General features: G+C 42.6%; 2 protein-coding genes across 3 annotated transcripts in view; one reads left to right on the top strand and one right to left on the bottom strand.

Moving 5' to 3' along the window:
• The window catches only part of LDLRAD2 (low density lipoprotein receptor class A domain containing 2), a 35787-nt gene extending 32108 nt beyond the window's left edge, over positions 1-3679 (top strand). Inside the window, exon 6 of the mRNA XM_078787134.1 lies at positions 1887-3679. Within this exon, the coding sequence (XP_078643260.1) occupies positions 1887-2104 (218 nt within the window). The 3' untranslated portion in view covers positions 2105-3679. The remainder of the gene's footprint in view (positions 1-1886) is intronic.
• Positions 3315-18517, bottom strand: part of HSPG2 (heparan sulfate proteoglycan 2) — a 411257-nt gene continuing 396054 nt past the window's right edge. For both annotated transcript variants that reach the window (XM_068131082.2, XM_078787133.1), the window contains 7 exons: positions 16010-16085; positions 9714-9792; positions 6215-6253; positions 5959-6029; positions 5539-5622; positions 5299-5399; positions 3315-5120 (listed from right to left, as the gene is read on the bottom strand). In XM_068131082.2, coding sequence (XP_067987183.2) covers positions 4969-5120; positions 5299-5399; positions 5539-5622; positions 5959-6029; positions 6215-6253; positions 9714-9792; positions 16010-16085 — 602 coding nt within the window. In that variant the 3' untranslated portion in view covers positions 3315-4968. The remainder of the gene's footprint in view (positions 5121-5298; positions 5400-5538; positions 5623-5958; positions 6030-6214; positions 6254-9713; positions 9793-16009; positions 16086-18517) is intronic.

Consider the following 18517-nt stretch of genomic DNA (forward strand, 5'->3'; position numbering starts at 1 on the left):
AGCCATCAAGGGCAGAGCCGGTAAGACCCCATCAACCAACCAGGGCTCGCGTGAGATCGCCTGACAGGGTGTGGCTAGATTGTGATTCGAGAGGGTTCGCTGGGCGTGGCAATAAAACCCTTCACGCGAGGTCCCCACCTCAGTAAGTTATGAGGAGAGACGCGCTGTAACAAGGATTGAAAGGATTGATTGCGCTTCACAAAGGACTGACCGAGCTCGCTCGCATGAGAAGGACTTACGCGGAGAAGGACTTACGCAGCAGCGCTCATTACAAAGGGACTGGCGAAGGACTAGCGCGCGGCACGCATTGCAGAGGACTGCAGCGTTGAGAAGGACTATTGTGGAAGGCGCCTGGTAAAGAAGGGCTTGTTGGAGATCGCTGGTTGGGAATTTAGCTTGGGCTTGCGGTGAGCGAATATCAAGCGCCAGCATTCCTATCACATACGCGGCCATGAGGCAACATAACCGCTAACCGCTTGCCGATCCCCCGATATATAATCGTCCGCCTCGCGCCTATGCCACACGGAGGGCTGCCTGCTGTCTTCCATCGCCTGCATGGTACGAGTCGGGGACCGGGCGAGCTGTGGACGCCATCGGTGGACCCTCAACCTGACCATCTACAACCCCGTGTGAGTGAGTCTGAGTGTGAACGGGCCCGTGTCCAGGGAGAAGTATAAGACTGTATAAGGCTGCCCTGTGTATCTGCTTCTTCCTCTTCCCTGTACATTCTTTCTTTTTCTTCCTCTTCTTAGTGTACAAATTGTTAATAAATTCTTGTGTTATTCCTTTTCCTCTTGGTCCGACCGTTTTAGTCATTTCCTCAATTGGGTAAGCGTGGCACGATTAAGAACCGCTCCAATCAGGTTTAGTACCTGTTAACGGCCCGAATCGCGGCTCGCTTCGCTCGGCCTGTCCACTAACGCCATGGTTCGGGTGGGGTTATTTCCTTGCTTCCCGGAAGGCGCTGGTACTTAGGTAATAGGACCAATTCGACCAACCACCCTATTCAGCGCTGACCGGAAGGAACGTGATAGCCCCGGGATCGCGTCGGCCAGTAAAAGGACAAGGGGATTAATCCCCCCTTGATATGGGGAAGGCCGACGTTCGGAAATCCACAACAATATATATATATATACTGTATATGTATATACACGACTCACAATAAGTTATGGATATTGGCAGGTTCTTCGGTGTGGTTGATTTTGTGTATTAATTATGTTGAAAAAAGTTGTTGGTCCTAATTCTATGGTTATTAATGAGTGTGAAAAAACACAGCATTCTTGATTTCAATACCCTAACGCTAACCCCTATAAAATAAAAAAAACTCACTCCCCACAATATCCCTAACTTATTGTGAGTAATGTATGTATGTATGTATATTGGTCCATGTCCCGCTCTCATTTGATTGGGTCTCTCAACAGCTTTAACGCTCTGTCTGAAGCTCCGTCAACATTGATGGGGCCGACGGAACCCCTCCCGTGCCCATCCCTTGTCCTTATTGCAATATCTAGCTACAGCCAGTGCCACCTTTCATTCCTGCTGTTCAATCCCTACCTCACACATTCTAGTGTCATGTCGTTTATCACTTACCTGCTTGGAGGTCTTACTTGGTAGTGCATCGGTGATGAGCTGATTTTGTTGTTTTGTTTCTCTCAATTCCTGTACTAGCCTAATCAGTTTCTGGGTTTTCGCTTCCGTCCGAAGGCCACCCATCGCAGGCATTTTATTTTCAGGAGGTTGTAGCTTCTTTATTCTACCTATGTTTATTTTGGTAGGTGTCTACACACAAACACATACTTGTATCACCACTTATCTGTGTTTCTTCAACTTACTCTGCCTCACCCCTCTCCTCATATCTAACAACCCTTTACCATTCCCATCTCCAGGTTCCAGCCCCAAGGCGGTTTCCACCTCTCTGATGTTTGTCCTGGGTGTACTCTGTGGTGCAGCAGTGCTCTTGCTGTTCATGTGGTGCTGCGGTAGTCCCGCCTGGTGTGTTTGGCGCCTGAGCGCGGTGTGCGCAGCACGTTGGTTGGGCTGCACCCGCTGCACCCGCAAGGCTACGATGGGTCGTGTGCAGCCACATGGAACACTAGCCAGCTGATCAGCATGGGACGGCATTAAAAATGCAGCAAAAATGGCATAGATTGGGAAAGAGAGATTTTAGGCCAATATTAATTAATCAGTAATTCTAGGTTTTGCTGAATTTTTTGTTCCTTTGGCCAAGTAAATGAAAATGGTTGACATATTGTTAAGAATGGGCTTCATGATCCAGATTTTTTTTTGCTGAATTGAAAATGTTCAATTCAATATGAAGTGAAACGACGTCATCATTCAATACAAAAATCCTATGTTGGTGGGAAAAGTTTTTTTTTTAAACCAGTGTGGATGTTTTCAATATCAGAGATAATAAAGTGGAGAGCTTTTTGAATTGTTTCATGGATATATGGATTGACAAGTTGGATTTGTTATAAAATGTGACCAAATGTACAGAGTTGAATCCTTTTGATATTGAACTGCATTTAGCTCCACATTTCACATTTTAAAGGCAAGATTCGGATGGTGGACACAGAACCGTGCTGATAATTTAATCAAAATTGTTTATGGAGAACTCACTGCCAACAGTGAGCAACTCCAATATGATAGGATGTGTGGAGTAATTCGGCCACCTAAGGAATTCAACATTTACAATTATTTTGCTTTTAAACTGTAAATTACAACAGATGCTGATACATTTATCAACGAGCGGCAAATTTGATTGGTCGATATGATGTAAAATGCCGTAATATTTTGTCCATTTACGGGTAAACGGAAGGTTTTAAAAAAGTGCGAATGAGACTATTTGTGTTCGACAGTGTTCAAGTATATAATTCAATTGAAATAGAAATGAGGATTTTAAGGGTTGTCGAAAATATTTTCTTTGGGAAGTTTACCGCCACTGATGCCGCGTCTTTTACACCACCCATCTATGATAATAGAACGTTACATTAGATTTTCGTGCCTGTTGTTTGTGTCATTTATGACATCCTTAAAGCAGTAAGTTTCCTGTTTTGAATGATTTTCAACTTTGTTTCCCTGTCAGACAGGCAGAGTGATAATATTATCTCACTCCTCTCTTCGTATGTGCGATCGGAACAAATTCAGAGCCAAAGTACTGCGAAACTACAGGTTCGTGCTCAAAATGTAACATTCAATCGAATTAAGTAGTTCTTCGACCACAACAGAAAGGTGACCATCCTTTTCGCTTTGTGCGCACTCGTGGTGCAAAAATCAACTTGTGAATCCATTTCAGGAATATTAAACACCACATGGTATGTATTGTAGCACCATTTATTTGCGAGCTTCTTTGATACACCAACACATGAGTGAGGTAGGTTGATCTACCAATAAAATGGGTGCAGCTTGAAACCCATACAATCAACATCACTGCAAGGCCTGTAGCGTACACAGTTATTCATCTTGATGTGTGACCAAACACCACTTGTAGAAAATTATACCAGCATTTACAATCCTTTTTACTTGGGACATTGCCTCCTCCGAGAGTGATGACTTTATGGTGACCCTTGCATAGTGGGATCTAAAGAATGTAAGTTTCTGTTCCATGAACATGACAGAGAGGCAAGAAGATTTCATTCCTGAAATGATGAGGAACTGGATGATGTTTGTGGCCCCAGTCTGTGTGTGGACTGTTTCGCTTATAAAGCAAGCATCTTGCTCGTGTTACAGTACAGAATGTTCTTTAAAAGTGCTAATATCACCTATTGACACTGCTTTCGTCTTCTAATAATGATACTTCATCAGTTTCACTAACAGTTGAGGTTGTGATGTGTTGTGGAAGAAAACATGGCGGATAAAGGAAATATTAGCAACAACGAAACGCTGAACGATCCAAACGATGATTTTCGTTTTCGGAGAGTTTTACCAATCGGGTGCTTATTGATTTTGTTTGAATGAATGGCTTTAAAGAAGCAGATCGATTGTGATCGAGAGAGTCCAGGAAATCAATGCGAGACGCCATGTTTCATGAATTACCTCCAGACATGGTAATTAATCAGAAAGTACATTACAAACTTATTTTGAGTGGATTTTTCAACATGCCATCACACATGTTGAGTACTGTTATTAATTGTAAGGACACATGAAAGTGAGGCATTAAATAAACTTGGGCTGTGATCCAGATTCGCTCCGTCAAAATGAATATTATTTATGGAGAGATTAGCAATTGAGTGGGAATACTTGCATATATCGAGGAAATTGGCCGGACAGACGGTGCAAAGTTTTTTTTCATTATTATTATTGTGTCTTAAATGAATAAATAATTTGTGGATGTGCAGATATCATTTTGCTCCGATTAGATGTTTGTCGTACAGGAAACAATGGAGCTAATATGAGTGACGGTTATCAGCAAACATAATTCCACGATCTATTTCAACCACTGATAGAGTTCGCTGTTTCAAGTATTGAGTTGCTCGTTAAGGTTATGGTCGTCTGTGGTATCATTATTAATATTTCTCATACAAAAAAAATCCCCATAAACAAACAACAGCATAGCTTTTAAAAACTGCACATTCTTTTTGGCATTGTACGAGGGTGTCCTTTGAGACTGCGCTGTGAGGAAAAGGAAAACTTAAAATAAATTTTCTGATAAATAGAGTTATTTGTCCCAGAAAGACCCTCGAGTTATAGTTGAGTCGTCACTATGGCAACCACAGGTGGAGAGGCAACTTGTGAATCCACTAACAAGCAGAAAGTGCTGGATGGAGACAGAGAGAAGGCATTTCTTTTGAGCAAGCACGATGTGCCGCAAGATCCGATGGCTTCGCGAGCGTCTTGTACGTGATGTGTGCGTGACGCGAAACGGACGCGAGGAAACATTCGTCCTGCCTCATCAAACAATTCCTACAAATGGCTTCTTTTTGTGGCCCGTCTCACAGTTTTCTGCTGGTAAAGCCTTCCGGCCTGCCTGCCTCAAACCGTACACTTCCCCACATTGCGCCCTCCATGCGCGTACACAGCCAGATGGACTACCGGCCGATTTTGGAAAGATATATCCGCCAAACAGCCTGTCATGCCCTCAGCAATCCGGCCTCCTGTCATGCCAAGCACATCCGGAGCACCACCTGAAAAAAAATGTAACGGGGAAATGTGGAAAAGGTAATGGTGAACATTTTTGGGATGGTCAAACAAAACATACCATCAGATGCTTTAAGACTGTCGGAAGGCAGAAGGTTAAGTTTATCTAGCAATGTAGTTCATGGATAATTATGAGATATGTGTCATCATTGAATATGGCAATACCAAGGTAAATAGGCCCTGAGGCGTCGGCCTGTGTGTGAGAACCATGAGCCTCTCCTTGTACGAGCTGTCCGTCCACAGTCAGGGTACCTTTCCGCCCATGCCTGTTCATGATAAGGAGCAAAAGGGAGGGAACATTTTCTCACATCGCCTCTTCATTCATTCGCTGGTGAACTCATCACGTGCGCATGTTCCGTCAATTACATTATAGTTATTTAGTTATTTGCAGGGTTGAACTCTAACCTGAAAGCAATGACTACGTGTATTTGTCCATCGTCCACTCTCTGTGCAGACTGGATAATCGCTTCTCCACTTCCCAGATCATACCTGTGAGCACAGGCAAGTGGAAAATGCATGTGAGTGAATGGTGGAACACATTCAATTTCCTTTGTTTGAAACTTAAACAGGAAAAATAACAAGTCACACAAACGCACCATCCCAACAAACTGTTGACATGTTGTGACGTTACATGTCTTAACATCACAGTTGGAAAGGAGGAGAAAAAAAACACGCATGTTGTCGAATGTGGCAATTTTTTGTGGGAGTATCGGGTAGAGCCAGGAGTAAAGTGTAAAATCCACTAAAATTCACATAAATTTGGCACACCTATAACAATGACGTGCGACATATTTTGGGAACTCGAGAGTAAACAGCGAGACTTACCGAAATACCAGGTATCCATTCTCCAATGTTAAAGCAATGAAGTCTTTGGCAATTTTTCCATCTTTCAATCCCTGGACAAAGACATCAACCAGTTGAGCACACGTGCATACATCTGCATTGTGTCCCTTTATTTAAATAAAAAATCAAGCTCATGTTGGGGAATTAAGATGTTTTTAGGATGATGCGCCATTTAGTTATCAACATCACAGGCCCACGTGGTGGTTTCCACAGAAATATGGAACGTTATGATACGTACCTTGGAAGGACCATCATCAGTTGATATGGAATCAGGTTCCTGGTGGTAAAGGATAGTTTGTTAGATTATGTACACCAATATATGAATCATATACACATGAGAAAGCATGGGCTTATTGAAACATTTTTCATCGCATCATTAACACTTGACTTATCTGGTATCAAAATAGGTGATCATTGCTCAAGTGGCAATGAAAAGTTGAATTTTAATAATTGCTTTCTTCTGTAGGTATTAAAACGATTTCTTTGAATTTAAAAACGAATTTAGAATGACACGGTGGATTCGTAGCAGCGACACAACTGTGCCCCCAACAAATGATGCTACCTGCAGCCGTGTGCAGAAGAAGAAGAAGAAGAGTAGCATTGTGATCTGAACGTCTGCTCTGTAGTTTGGTTTTGACCTTGGCCAAATCGGATCAAATACATTTAAAATTGTGGTTTGCATGTCTCATAACAAGAATGACCACACTGTGTTCACAACCTGCGACAACATCGGGTAACAAGCCAATTGGGAAACACGCATTCAAAGCACTTTTAAAAGATGAACAGTGCGATTGGGAAACACACATTGAATGCGCTATTAAATAATTAACTCGACACCTCTCACCCATGTTAGTCTCCGCCATGGTTATATCAGAACAAATTGATTCATCACACGGTCACGGATTGATTAACCCTAATATGGGGCCGTTCAAAAATTACATAATGATTTTTTTTAGTAATTTGCGTAACGTAACACTTGATGACCATGAGTTCTGTCGTACTGTGCATTCTGATGGGCTTTATCATATCTTACTATTATTCAACATATGACTAGATTTTTCAAGGTACCTCATCATGAATAATACTCGACCCAAACAAAGCCAATCGAAATCTGACGTAACAATCCCAGGCAGTGTATAATCAGCAGAGGCCTACAGGCCTAATGTGTTAGGCCTACCAAAAAAACCAAGATGGCAGCCATATCATTTCGTCTCAGTGCTATGGTGGGTGGAGTCAAGAGACAGATGGGTGTGGTCTGGCAGCTGGGCTCCCAGAGTGTTTTGGGAAGTTACGTGCCTCAAGGCTAATAGCTGCATTTGTCTGTGGCCAAGTCCTGTGTTGTCCATGTATGTTTATGTGCGATTTGTGTGTAACAGATTTTCTAAGAGCCTTAGACACCCCAGAAGAAAAAGTGCAAGGCTCATAAACATGAGGTGAACATTTGTGCGGTTTATATTTTTGAATGCCCAACACAGGAAATGTAGAATTTGCATCGACAGTCATTATTCTATCATCATTATCATTAACCGAGCTGGAATTGGTTACTTGGTGCAGGGAATTACATTCACTAGCAACGGTGCCCGCCCCATGGGCGGGGCTTCAATTGAGAAGCCCAAATGAAAAGGCAAAATATCAGAAATTGAAGGCTTTTTATTTTATTTTAAACGATTCAGATAAACATCCGTTGAATCATATCACACGCAAATCATCAAAATCTAAACAGTACATGGCGCCCATTTTGAAAAAAGATTGAATTCTGCAAAACGGAAGTGGCCGCTGCACGTCTTTCTCAGTCGCACATTTATGTGTGAAGAGTGCGTGCCGAATCTGCAACACGGAAGCGGCCGCTGCACCTGTTTCTCAGTCGCTTTGCACACGCTGCCATGTTACTTCGGAGCCGCACGTTTATATAGGAAGAGTTCGTCAGGAGTCGATCTACTCTCTCCTGCTACGTAGAATAAACAGTATTTGTAGAATTTCAACAAAAGCCACATCACTGTTCATATCGGTAAATATTATTCCATCGTGTTTGGAAAAATTGAAAAACTTGGAAAAATTGGAAAAACAATAGAGCCTATTTTACTCCCAGGGGTCCCAGGAATACCCACCCAAAATATCGTTGCGATCGGTTGAGCCGTTTTTGCGGTACCTTCGAACGGATGGACAGACATTTGGTGAATTATAGTAAGATGGCAAACCAGTTTGTCATCATTAAGACAACTACTTTGATATGGGTCACTAGAGAAAAGAGAGAAAATTACATTCTGCAGAGAAATCTCTATTTTCATGATAAAAAGGCAAAACCATCACGGGGCAGATTGTACAATACAATCGCTCTTGCTATTGTGCAATACAATCGCTCTTGCTAGCTCTCGCTCAACCTAACGAGTCCATTGTGACCATCAGTCCTGGACACACTGTTTCTCTTTCCAAAACCATTCATCACGAAGACAAAATGATTACCCCAGCTCTTTCTCCACCAACCCGAGCTAGCTCTACCTGCACCAATCATTGATACCGCTCCACCAAACTGAGCTCTCACTCGACCAACCATAGCTCAACCTCTCCCAACCATAGATCTCGCTCCACCAACCTGATATAGAGCAAGAGACAGGGTTGGTGGGTCTCACTCGACCAATGCTGGCTCTACATCCACCAACCCCAACTCTCACTCCACCAACCCCAGCTCTCGCTCCACCAACCCTAATTCTCACTCCAGTAACCCTAACTCTCGCTTCCCACCTAGATCCTGCTCCACCAACCCTAGCTCTCACTCCTCCAAACCTAGCTCTACTGCTACCAACACTAGATCTCGCTCAACCAACTTTGCTCAACCTCCAAAGGTGACAATAAGGGGCCCTCTGTTCCAGCTCTTAAGATGCTGTACTACCCAGCCATTTCAATATTTAAAAATTTGTTTTATGATTGCAGTCCATTTGCTTAGAATTCGTCTCGATAATTTACCAAACATGATCAAACACATGTTCATGTCAAATGGTGACTGTTTCTGCATATTGACCCTCTGGCGCATATTTGTGGAAGCAAAAAATATGAATTTTAAGTCTTTAAGTACAGTTTGTAAACTATAACGGCACTCGGTAGCGAGCATACCTCCGCCAGGTTGAACAGTTTACGTTTTGCTTCCCACTGAAAGGCCAGATCTGCATCCGGACCTTAACCAAAACCTAAACAGCTTGTTCGTGGCACCTATCCAACACATCCACCTAATTTTGTTATAACTCGTGCACAAAGTTTTGAGATATCGTGCTATATATCGTTTTTTTGTTGTTTTGGGCTCCATCTCCCAATGGTGATAAATCACTTAAAATTGTAGTATCTGGATCCGTATCTGGATCTTCACTAAAGTCGAAACATTTTGTCCTTGTCACACTCCCAACCTGTCCAAGTTTCGTTCAAATCCGACCATAACCTTTTGAGATATCTTGTTCACAGTCAGAAAGACAGACAGACAGACAAGCAGGAGTGAAAACATAACCTCTGCCCACTTCAGGTGGTGGAGGTAATAAAAGGAAAAAGAATCAGGATGGTTATCATAACTTAGGCATCTTAGATGCTCATTGTGAAGTGCATTCCATCTCCAAGATCAGGGAAAATTAACAGACTGATGTTATAAGTGTACTAGACCTACAGTGACAGTTTGAGTATTTAAAACCATATGCATAAACAAGTGGTGTGTTCATGAAAATGTTAGAAAGTAGGTAGTACAATGCACATACCGATCCCTGCCACAACACCAGGCCGGTTTCAGAAGGAGTCCGTAGCTTCAGCTGAATGATCTCGTGGCCATTGGAGAAGCTGTAAGGCAAGAATTGAGGGGCAGGATTAAATTAATAAACAAGAACAGTAGGCACTCACTCGGTAGAGAGCATAACTCCGCCAGGCCGAACAGCTTATGTTATTTATCCACTGATAGGCCGGATCTGGACCCGGACTTGAACCAAAATCTAATCGACTTGTTCTTGTGGCATAACCAACTCATCCACCAAGCTTTGTCAAAACTCGTCCACAACTTTCTGAAATATCATATGTATCGTCTTTGGCCCTGTCTCTCAATGGTGAAAAATCACGTGAAAATTAAAAATGATAGTATCCGGATCCGTATCCAGATCTTCACCAAAATCTAAATGATTGGTCTGTGCCATAGGCCCAACCTGTCCACCAAGTTTCGTCCGAATCCGTCCACAACTTTTTGAGATATCCTATTCACAGACAGATAAACAGACAGACAGGAGTGAACACATGACATCAGGCCACCTTTGGTGGCGGAGGGAATTAAGAGGAATGTGTAGTCAGGCAACAACATCTTTTACAATTGCAGTATAAGTTCTGGAATATATATATATATACACAGTCACGTGAAAAAGTAAGTACACCCTATGTAAAGTTTTGACTTTTTCAACATATTTCAACATACAGCTATTTGATCTTCATTTCAACAATATTGATAGATAAAGGTGATATAATATAACAAATATCATGAAACATTTACATTTTGTAGTCCATTGTATAATTTAAATAAACATAAATGCAAATTTCACGTGTGGAAAAAGTAAGTACACCCTTGGCTCTAATAGGTGGTATTGCCCCCTTTGGCAGAAACAACCTCAAGTAGGCGTTTCTTATAACTGTCTATCAGTCTCTGATATCGACTGGGATAAATTTTTGCCCACTCCTCCATGCAGAATTCTTTCAGGTGTGCGATGTTTGAGGGGTTTCTTGCATTCACAGCTCGTTTCAAATCCCCCCACAACATCTCGATTGGATGTAGATCCGGGCTTTGACTTGGCCATTCCAGAACCCTCCATTTCTTTCTTTTCAGCCATTCCTTGGTGGATTTACTGGTATGTTTAGGGTCATTGTCATGTTGCAAGGTCCACCTTCGGTTGAGCTTCAACTTTCCGACAGATGGCCTTACATTATCCTCAAGCACCCTCTGGTACAATGAAGAATTCATAGTGGATTCCATGATGGTGAGCTGCCCAGGCCCTGATGCAGTAAAGCTGCCCCAAACCATAATATTTCCACCACCATGCTTTACAGTTGGTATCAGGTTCTTGTGGTCAAATGCTGTCTTTGGTTTTCGCCTAACATGTCTTCTGGTACCAAATAGCTCTACCTTTGACTCATATGTCCAGAGCACATTGTTCCAGAAGTGTTGGTCTTTGCCGAGGTGTTCATTGGCAAACTTTAGTCTTGCCCTGATGTTCTTTCTGGACAGCTAAGGTTTCCTCCTGGCACACCTCCCATGTAGATCAAATTTGTGCAGCCTCTTTCTAATGGTAGACTCGTGCACTTTGACATCAACAGTGGCAAGAGCTACCTGTAGCTCCCGTGATGACATTCTGGGGTTCTTAGAGACTTCTTTCAGCATCTTGTGGTCTGCTCTCGGGCTGAACTTGCTGGGGCGGCCTGGCCTGTACAAGGTGGCAGTTGTTTGGAATCTTCTCCACTTGTAGATGATCTTCCGGACAGTCGAATTATTGATTGCAAATTGTTTGGAGATCTTTTAAAATCCCTTCCCAGACTTGTAGGCATCTATAACCTTCTTTCTGAAGGCCTCAGAAAGCTCTTTTGATCTAGGCATGGAGACGCCGCACACTTCAACAACAAAGAGCAAACCAAACGAAATGTCTGAGGTTTAAATAAGACAGGTTCCTCCTAGATCCTCTCCAACGATGTTCTAATAATTTGCACCTGAGCTGGTGCACCTGATTCTAATTTTAGGTATTTGAAGTAGTGATAAATGTAGGGGTGTACTTACTTTTTCCACATGAGAAATTTGCATTTATGTTTTTTAAAATTATACAATGGACTACAAAATGTAAATGTTTCATGATATTTGTTATATTATATCACCTTTATCTATCAATATTGTTGAAATGAAGATCAAATAGCTGTATGTTGAAATATGTTGAAAAAGTCAAAACTTTACATGGGGTGTACTTACTTTTTCACGTGACTGTACGTACGTACGTACGTACATACATACATACATACATACATACATACATACAATCATACATACATACATATATATATATATATATATATATATATATATATATATATATATGTGTGTGTGTGTGTGTGTGTGTGTGTGTGTGTGTGTGTGTCGCGGGTTTCAATCCCTTTCCCCGGGATAAGCACCTTGTCGAACTCGGACAGTGTACAAGAGGTTTATTATAGATAAGAATACATGCATGGAAGATGTTGGCATATTAGCCAGTCACACCTTATGTAACATCACAGTGACATCATGGTCCTCCACCGCCGGCCCCAACATCTCAGCGAGCCACAACCCGTAGTCGGCTTAATATACTTTCCTCCAGGATCAAGGAACTCAAAACAACATCTTGTGTTCATCCATTCCCAAAGACACAGACTGCCGCCTCAAAGAGAAACTATAGAAAGTTGACAGGGCAGGATAAGCCTCATTCGGAAAGAATGTTTCGCCAAGGCCAAACATGGGATATTGTGTCCACAGTTTCTCAAAGTCAGACAACCAGCCGCCAAGGAAATCGGCCACAGTGCCTTTCAGCCTGGAACACTGCTGCCCCCATCAGGATAGGGACTTGATGAAATCCCCTACATATATACATATATATATATATATATATATATATATATACATATATATATATATTGTTATGTCGGTTGGGTAGGGCATATATAGATCCAGGTAGATCTGCATAGGTATCGTTCTTCGGCTGTCGTGATCAGAAACCTCACCTGTATTAAGTTCTGTTTAGGCGGTCTGTTCGGATTAAGGTGTATCTTCATCCCCATTACGAGGAATGGGGCATGATAAATAGTTATATTATACATTAGTTAGCCCTTATACATTAGTTAGCCCCATAGTTATCCCCAAACGCACTCTTATACATTAGTTAGCCCCATTAGCGCACCACCTTAATAAATACTCCCCTCTCACAATGACTGACCGGAAGAACCAACAGGAAGCAACCATGCCCTATGGTGCCATGGCAAACACACATCGACCAAGCACGCAATAGCCACGCCCAGAAGGACTCTTGATTGACAGGAGGGAAGGGCGAGCAAAGAGCAGGTCACCGATTGGCAGAGTAGGGAAGGACATGTGATTGGTCAGGGGAGGGGCGGAAAGCTTCCCCGTGATTGGTGGAAGGATCGACACACTGATTGGCCACCGACGGATGGCATGACATGAAGGGCAAAAGCGCTTGGCCAATGAGAGGGGACAGACGCGATTGGAACATTCGAGAGGTCAAAGGGCGACGGGCTGGTTGGAGGGGAAGAGAGCTGACGTCACGAGGCGGCCAGTAAAACCTCTCGCTCACCGGCATTTTCTCTCTTCCCTTTGCCCTCTTGTTTTGGACTGTCCCTTGGCACTGGACCTTCTCTTGCATCCGGACTTTGGTGGAGGAATGAGGAGTTCGAAAGACGGTGGAAAGACGTTGGAGCGCCGACGATTCTCTTTGCCGGCGTTCACGTGTGAATGGCGAGCATACGAGCTGCAGCGCACTGTGACCGTGCCAAAGCCAGGAGACCATTACATGCTCGCTCCCTTGGCACGAGAGGCCTGGTGAACGGGGGCATGGGGAGGCCTGCTTGGCGCCAACTGGAGCGCGGTCAGACGACTGCGCCTGGAGCTGACCATCCCGGACAATTCCTGACGGACGCTGACATCCAGACAGATAAGCCAGCACAAACGCGCACACAACGGTTTCTTTATTTATCCTTTCCCTGTGATTGTATTTGAAGTGAGGTGTGGGGACGTCCAGATTTAGGACATTTATTTACCGGCGCGTTCTTGTTATCGGCATCCGTGGCAATAAAGCCTTGTTCTTTTGTATATTCTAAATCCCGTGTTCATGTGAGTTTAATCACTTTTCAGGTTGAAGACGCTGGCGCGCACGGACCGTGAGGTAAATCTCGCCGCTTCTTCTTCTTCTTTCCTTCTTCTCCCAAGTGTGTACAGGAAATCCGCCATTGATCGTCGCCTCATTAAGCTCGTTTCCATCCGTGATTTCCCGGTCTTCACCAAGGGCAATCGCACGACAATATACATATTTACACTACAGGTCAAAAGTTTTAGAACACCTCAATTTTTCCAGTTTTTATTGAAATTTATGCAGTTTAATGTCTCAATGTACTCCAAAATTAAGCATAGAACAAATAAACAATTGGAGATAAAAAAGAAATCATAGAATCATTTTGTTTAACAAAATTTAATTTAAATTTTTGACTCAGCAAAGTAGCCACCTTTTGCAGATATAACCGCCAAACACACTCGTGGCATTCTTTCTACAATGGAAATCAAATATTGTTCAGGAAGTTCTTCCCAACACTGTTGCAGAAGTTCCCACAAATGTGTTGCACTTGTAGGTTGCTTTGCTTTCACCCTTCTGTCCAGTTCATCCCAAACCAGCTCGATGGGGTTTAAGCCTGGAGACTGTGCTGGCCATTCCATGATTTAAAGCCTACCGTCTTGTTCTTTTCCTCGAAGGTAGTTTTTACATAGCCTGGAGGTGTGTTTAGGGTCATTATCTTGCTGTAGGATGAACCCCTGACCAACTAGGCATATACCAGAGGGTATTGCATGGCGCTGCAAAATGCTGGGGTAGCCCTTTTGGTTCAGGGTGCCAGTCACTCTGTGCAAGTCGCTGAATCTGGATCCAGCAAAAGAGCCCCAGACCATCACGCTTCCTCCTCCATGTTTGACAGTTGATGTCACACACTGAGGAACCATCCTTTCGCCTACTCAACGGCATACAAAAAGCCTGCGTGATGAACCTAAGATTTCAAATTTTGATTCATCGGTCCAGAAGACCTTCTTCCAGTCTTCAATAGTCCACTGGCGGTGCTTCATGGCCCAGGCAAGCCTCTTTTTCTTATTTTGCCATCTTAGCAATGGCTTTATTACTGCCACTCGACCTGTCAAACCTGCAGCTCGAAGTCTTGTCTTCACAGTTGAAACTGAGACTTGCTTACTTCGACCAGTGTTAAGCTGTACTTGAAGCTGTTGTCCTGTGAGCCGCCTATCACGCAAGCTGTTGACTCTTAGAAACTTGTCTTCTGATTCTGTTGTGGCTTTGGTTCTGCCAGACCTCTTCCTGTCAGAGTTTCCTCCAGTTTCCAATATACTACTTCCTGCAGTGCAATATTGTCCAAATAATGCTTCAAAGGGTGTAATAACAGTCTGTTCCAATACTGCTTTTATACAGACAGGGGGTTTGTAATCAAGTAATCAGCAGAGGTTGGGACACCTGTAGGAATTGTTTGCATAAACTTTCAAGGCTTAATTTACTTACATTGCTGCAGAACAGCTGTAAGTTGTTAACCCATCACTTGTTCCATGAAGAAGGCCTTTTTTTTTACAATGTAACTGTGAAATTTACATTATTTCCCCATTTTTGCTAACCTAAACATTTTTTTAACCTCGAGCAGTTTACTGCTTACCTTTGTAACATTTCAGTTTATTCACTGGACATGAAACTGCATAAATTTCAGTAAAAGCTGGAAAAATTGAGGTGTTCTAAAACTTTTGACCGGTAGTGTATATACATACAGTGCATATATACTGTAGTAATGATTTAACAATGATGTAAGTTTCATGGTAAATCCAGAGCCCTTACTGGGTCCTACAAGGTCCCAAGCCCTCTCCCTTCCACACATCTCCCTGCTCTCAAATGTTGTGTTTGTGTGCTTCCCCTTCTCTCCCCATCTTGTTTTCCGCTCCCTCTTTTTATATATTTTGTTTGTCTGGTTGATTTGTTTGGGAAGTAAATGTTAGCTCTTTCACGAGCCTCGATTCAATATACAAAAAAAAAAGAAAAAAAAAAAAAGTTCTACCCTTCCTTGTTAAGATAAATAGCATCTTCAGATACTCGTTTTAATATGATAAGTAACAGTCAATTGAATAGTGCTCGACCGTGTTCCACTTCATATGATTGGACTTATCTGTGGTGGAATCACAGTTCAGCTTCACAGTGTTTGGAGTAAAATATTTGTGGGCAATGCCAATAAGACAAACCTCTGATGTAGGAAGCGTGCATGTAGTTTCATGTACCCATCGCCCGTGAAGCTCGCAGCGTGGCGCAAATGTACAGCTGTGAGGGTTTGGGGATGGGTGCATTTCAAAGATTCCAATCAAATATAAAGGCAGGAAACAAAATGTTCAAGGCGTGGTTATGGTGGAGTGGAATACTTGTGAGTTGGTGTGAAGTGTTCATTGTGTTGTGGTTATTTGTAAGTTTAGTGGCGTTTGGGGTGGTTACGTTGGGTGGTTAATTGTGAGTTGTTGTGAGATGGTTACAATTGTGTGGTTACTTGTGAGTTAGTATGGGATGCTTATGTTGGGTTAATTATTTGTGAGTTAGTATGGGGTAGTTAAGTGGGGGTGGTTACTTGTGAGTTGTTGTGAGGTGGTTACAATTGTGTGGTTACTTGTGAGTTAGTATGGGATGCTTATGTTGGGTTGATTATTTGTGAGTTAGTATGGGGTAGTTAAGTGGGGGTGGTTACTTGTGAGTTGTTGTGAGGTGGTTATTTGTGGGGTGGTTATTATTGAGTTAGTATTGCGTGGTTACGGTGGGGTGGTTATTTGTGAGTTAGTATGGGATGCTTATGTTGGGTTGATTATTTGTGAGTTAGTATGGGGTAGTTAAGTGTGGGTGGTTACTTGTGAGTTGTTGTGAGGTGGTTACAATTGTGTGGTTACTTGTGAGTTAGTATGGGATGCTTATGTTGGGTTGATTATTTGTGAGTTAGTATGGGGTAGTTAAGTGGGGGTGGTTACTTGTGAGTTGTGAGGTGGTTATAATTGCGTGATTATTTGTGAGTTAGTATGGACTGGTTATTGTGGGGTGGTTATTTGTGAGTTACTATTGGGTGGTTATGGTGGGGTGGTTTATTTGTGAGTTAGTATTGGGTGGTTATGGTGGGGTGGTTATTTGTGAGTTAATATAGGGTGGTTATGTTGGGGTGGTTACTTGTGAGTTGTTGTGAGGTGGTTACAATGTGTGATTATTTGTGAGTTGTTGTGGGGTGGTTATGCTGGGGTGGTTATTTGTGAGTTGGTGTGGAGTGGTTATGCTGGGGTGGTTACATGTGAGTTGGTGTGGAGTGGTTATTTGTGAGTTAGTATGGGATGCTTATGTTGGGGTGGTTATTTGTGAGTTAGTATGGGATGCTTATGTTGGGGTGGTTATTTGTGAGTTAGTATGGGATGCTTATGTTGGGGTGGTTATTTGTGAGTTAGTAAGGGATGCTTATGTTGGGGTGGTTATTTGTGAGTTAGTATGGGATGCTTATGTTGGGGTGGTTATTTGTGAGTTAGTATGGGATGCTTATGTTGGGGTGGTTATTTGTGAGTTAGTATGGGATGCTTATGTTGGGGTGGTTATTTGTGAGTTAGTATGGGATGCTTATGTTGGGGTGGTTACTTGTGAGTTGGTGTGGAGTAGTTATTTGTGAGTTAGTATGGGATGCTTATGTTGGGGTGGTTATTTGTGAGTTAGTATGGGATGCTTATGTTGGGGTGGTTATTTGTGAGTTAGTATGGGATGCTCATGTTGGGGTGGTTATTTGTGAGTTAGTATGGGATGCTTATGTTGGGGTGGTTATTTGTGAGTTAGTATGGGATGCTTATGTTGGGGTGGTTATTTGTGAGTTAGTATGGGATGCTTATGTTGGGGTGGTTATTTGTGAGTTAGTATGGGATGCTTATGTTGGGGTGGTTATTTGTGAGTTCGTATGGGATGCTTATGTTGGGGTGGTTATTTGTGAGTTTGTATGGGATGCTTATGTTGGGGTGGTTATTTGTGAGTTAGTATGGGATGCTTATGTTGGGGTGGTTATTTGTGAGTTAGTATGGGATGCTTATGTTGGGGTGGTTACATGTGAGTTGGTATGGGGTGGTTATTTGTGAGTTAGTATGGGATGCTTATGTTGGGGTGGTTATTTGTGAGTTAGTATGGGATGCTTATGTTGGGGTGGTTATTTGTGAGTTCGTATGGGATGCTTATGTTGGGGTGGTTACATGTGAGTTGGTATGGGGTGGTTATTTGTGAGTTAGTATGGGATGCTTATGTTGGGGTGGTTATTTGTGAGTTAGTATGGGATGCTTATGTTGGGGTGGTTATTTGTGAGTTAGTATGGGATGCTCATGTTGGGGTGGTTATTTGTGAGTTAGTATGGGATGCTTATGTTGAGGTGGTTATTTGTGAGTTAGTATGGGATGCTTATGTTGGGGTGGTTATTTGTGAGTTAGTATGGGATGCTCATGTTGGGGTGGTTATTTGTGAGTTAGTATGGGATGCTTATGTTGGGGTGGTTATTTGTGAGTTAGTATGGGATGCTTATGTTGGGGTGGTTATTTGTGAGTTAGTATGGGATGCTTATGTTGGGGTGGTTATTTGTGAGTTAGTATGGGATGCTTATGTTGGGGTGGTTATTTGTGAGTTCGTATGGGATGCTTATGTTGGGGTGGTTATTTGTGAGTTTGTATGGGATGCTTATGTTGGGGTGGTTATTTGTGAGT

The sequence above is a fragment of the Myxine glutinosa genome, chromosome 11 (genome assembly GCF_964187855.1).
Source record: "Myxine glutinosa chromosome 11, kmMyxGlut1.1, whole genome shotgun sequence".
NCBI classification, from domain to species: Eukaryota; Metazoa; Chordata; class Myxini; order Myxiniformes; family Myxinidae; genus Myxine; species Myxine glutinosa.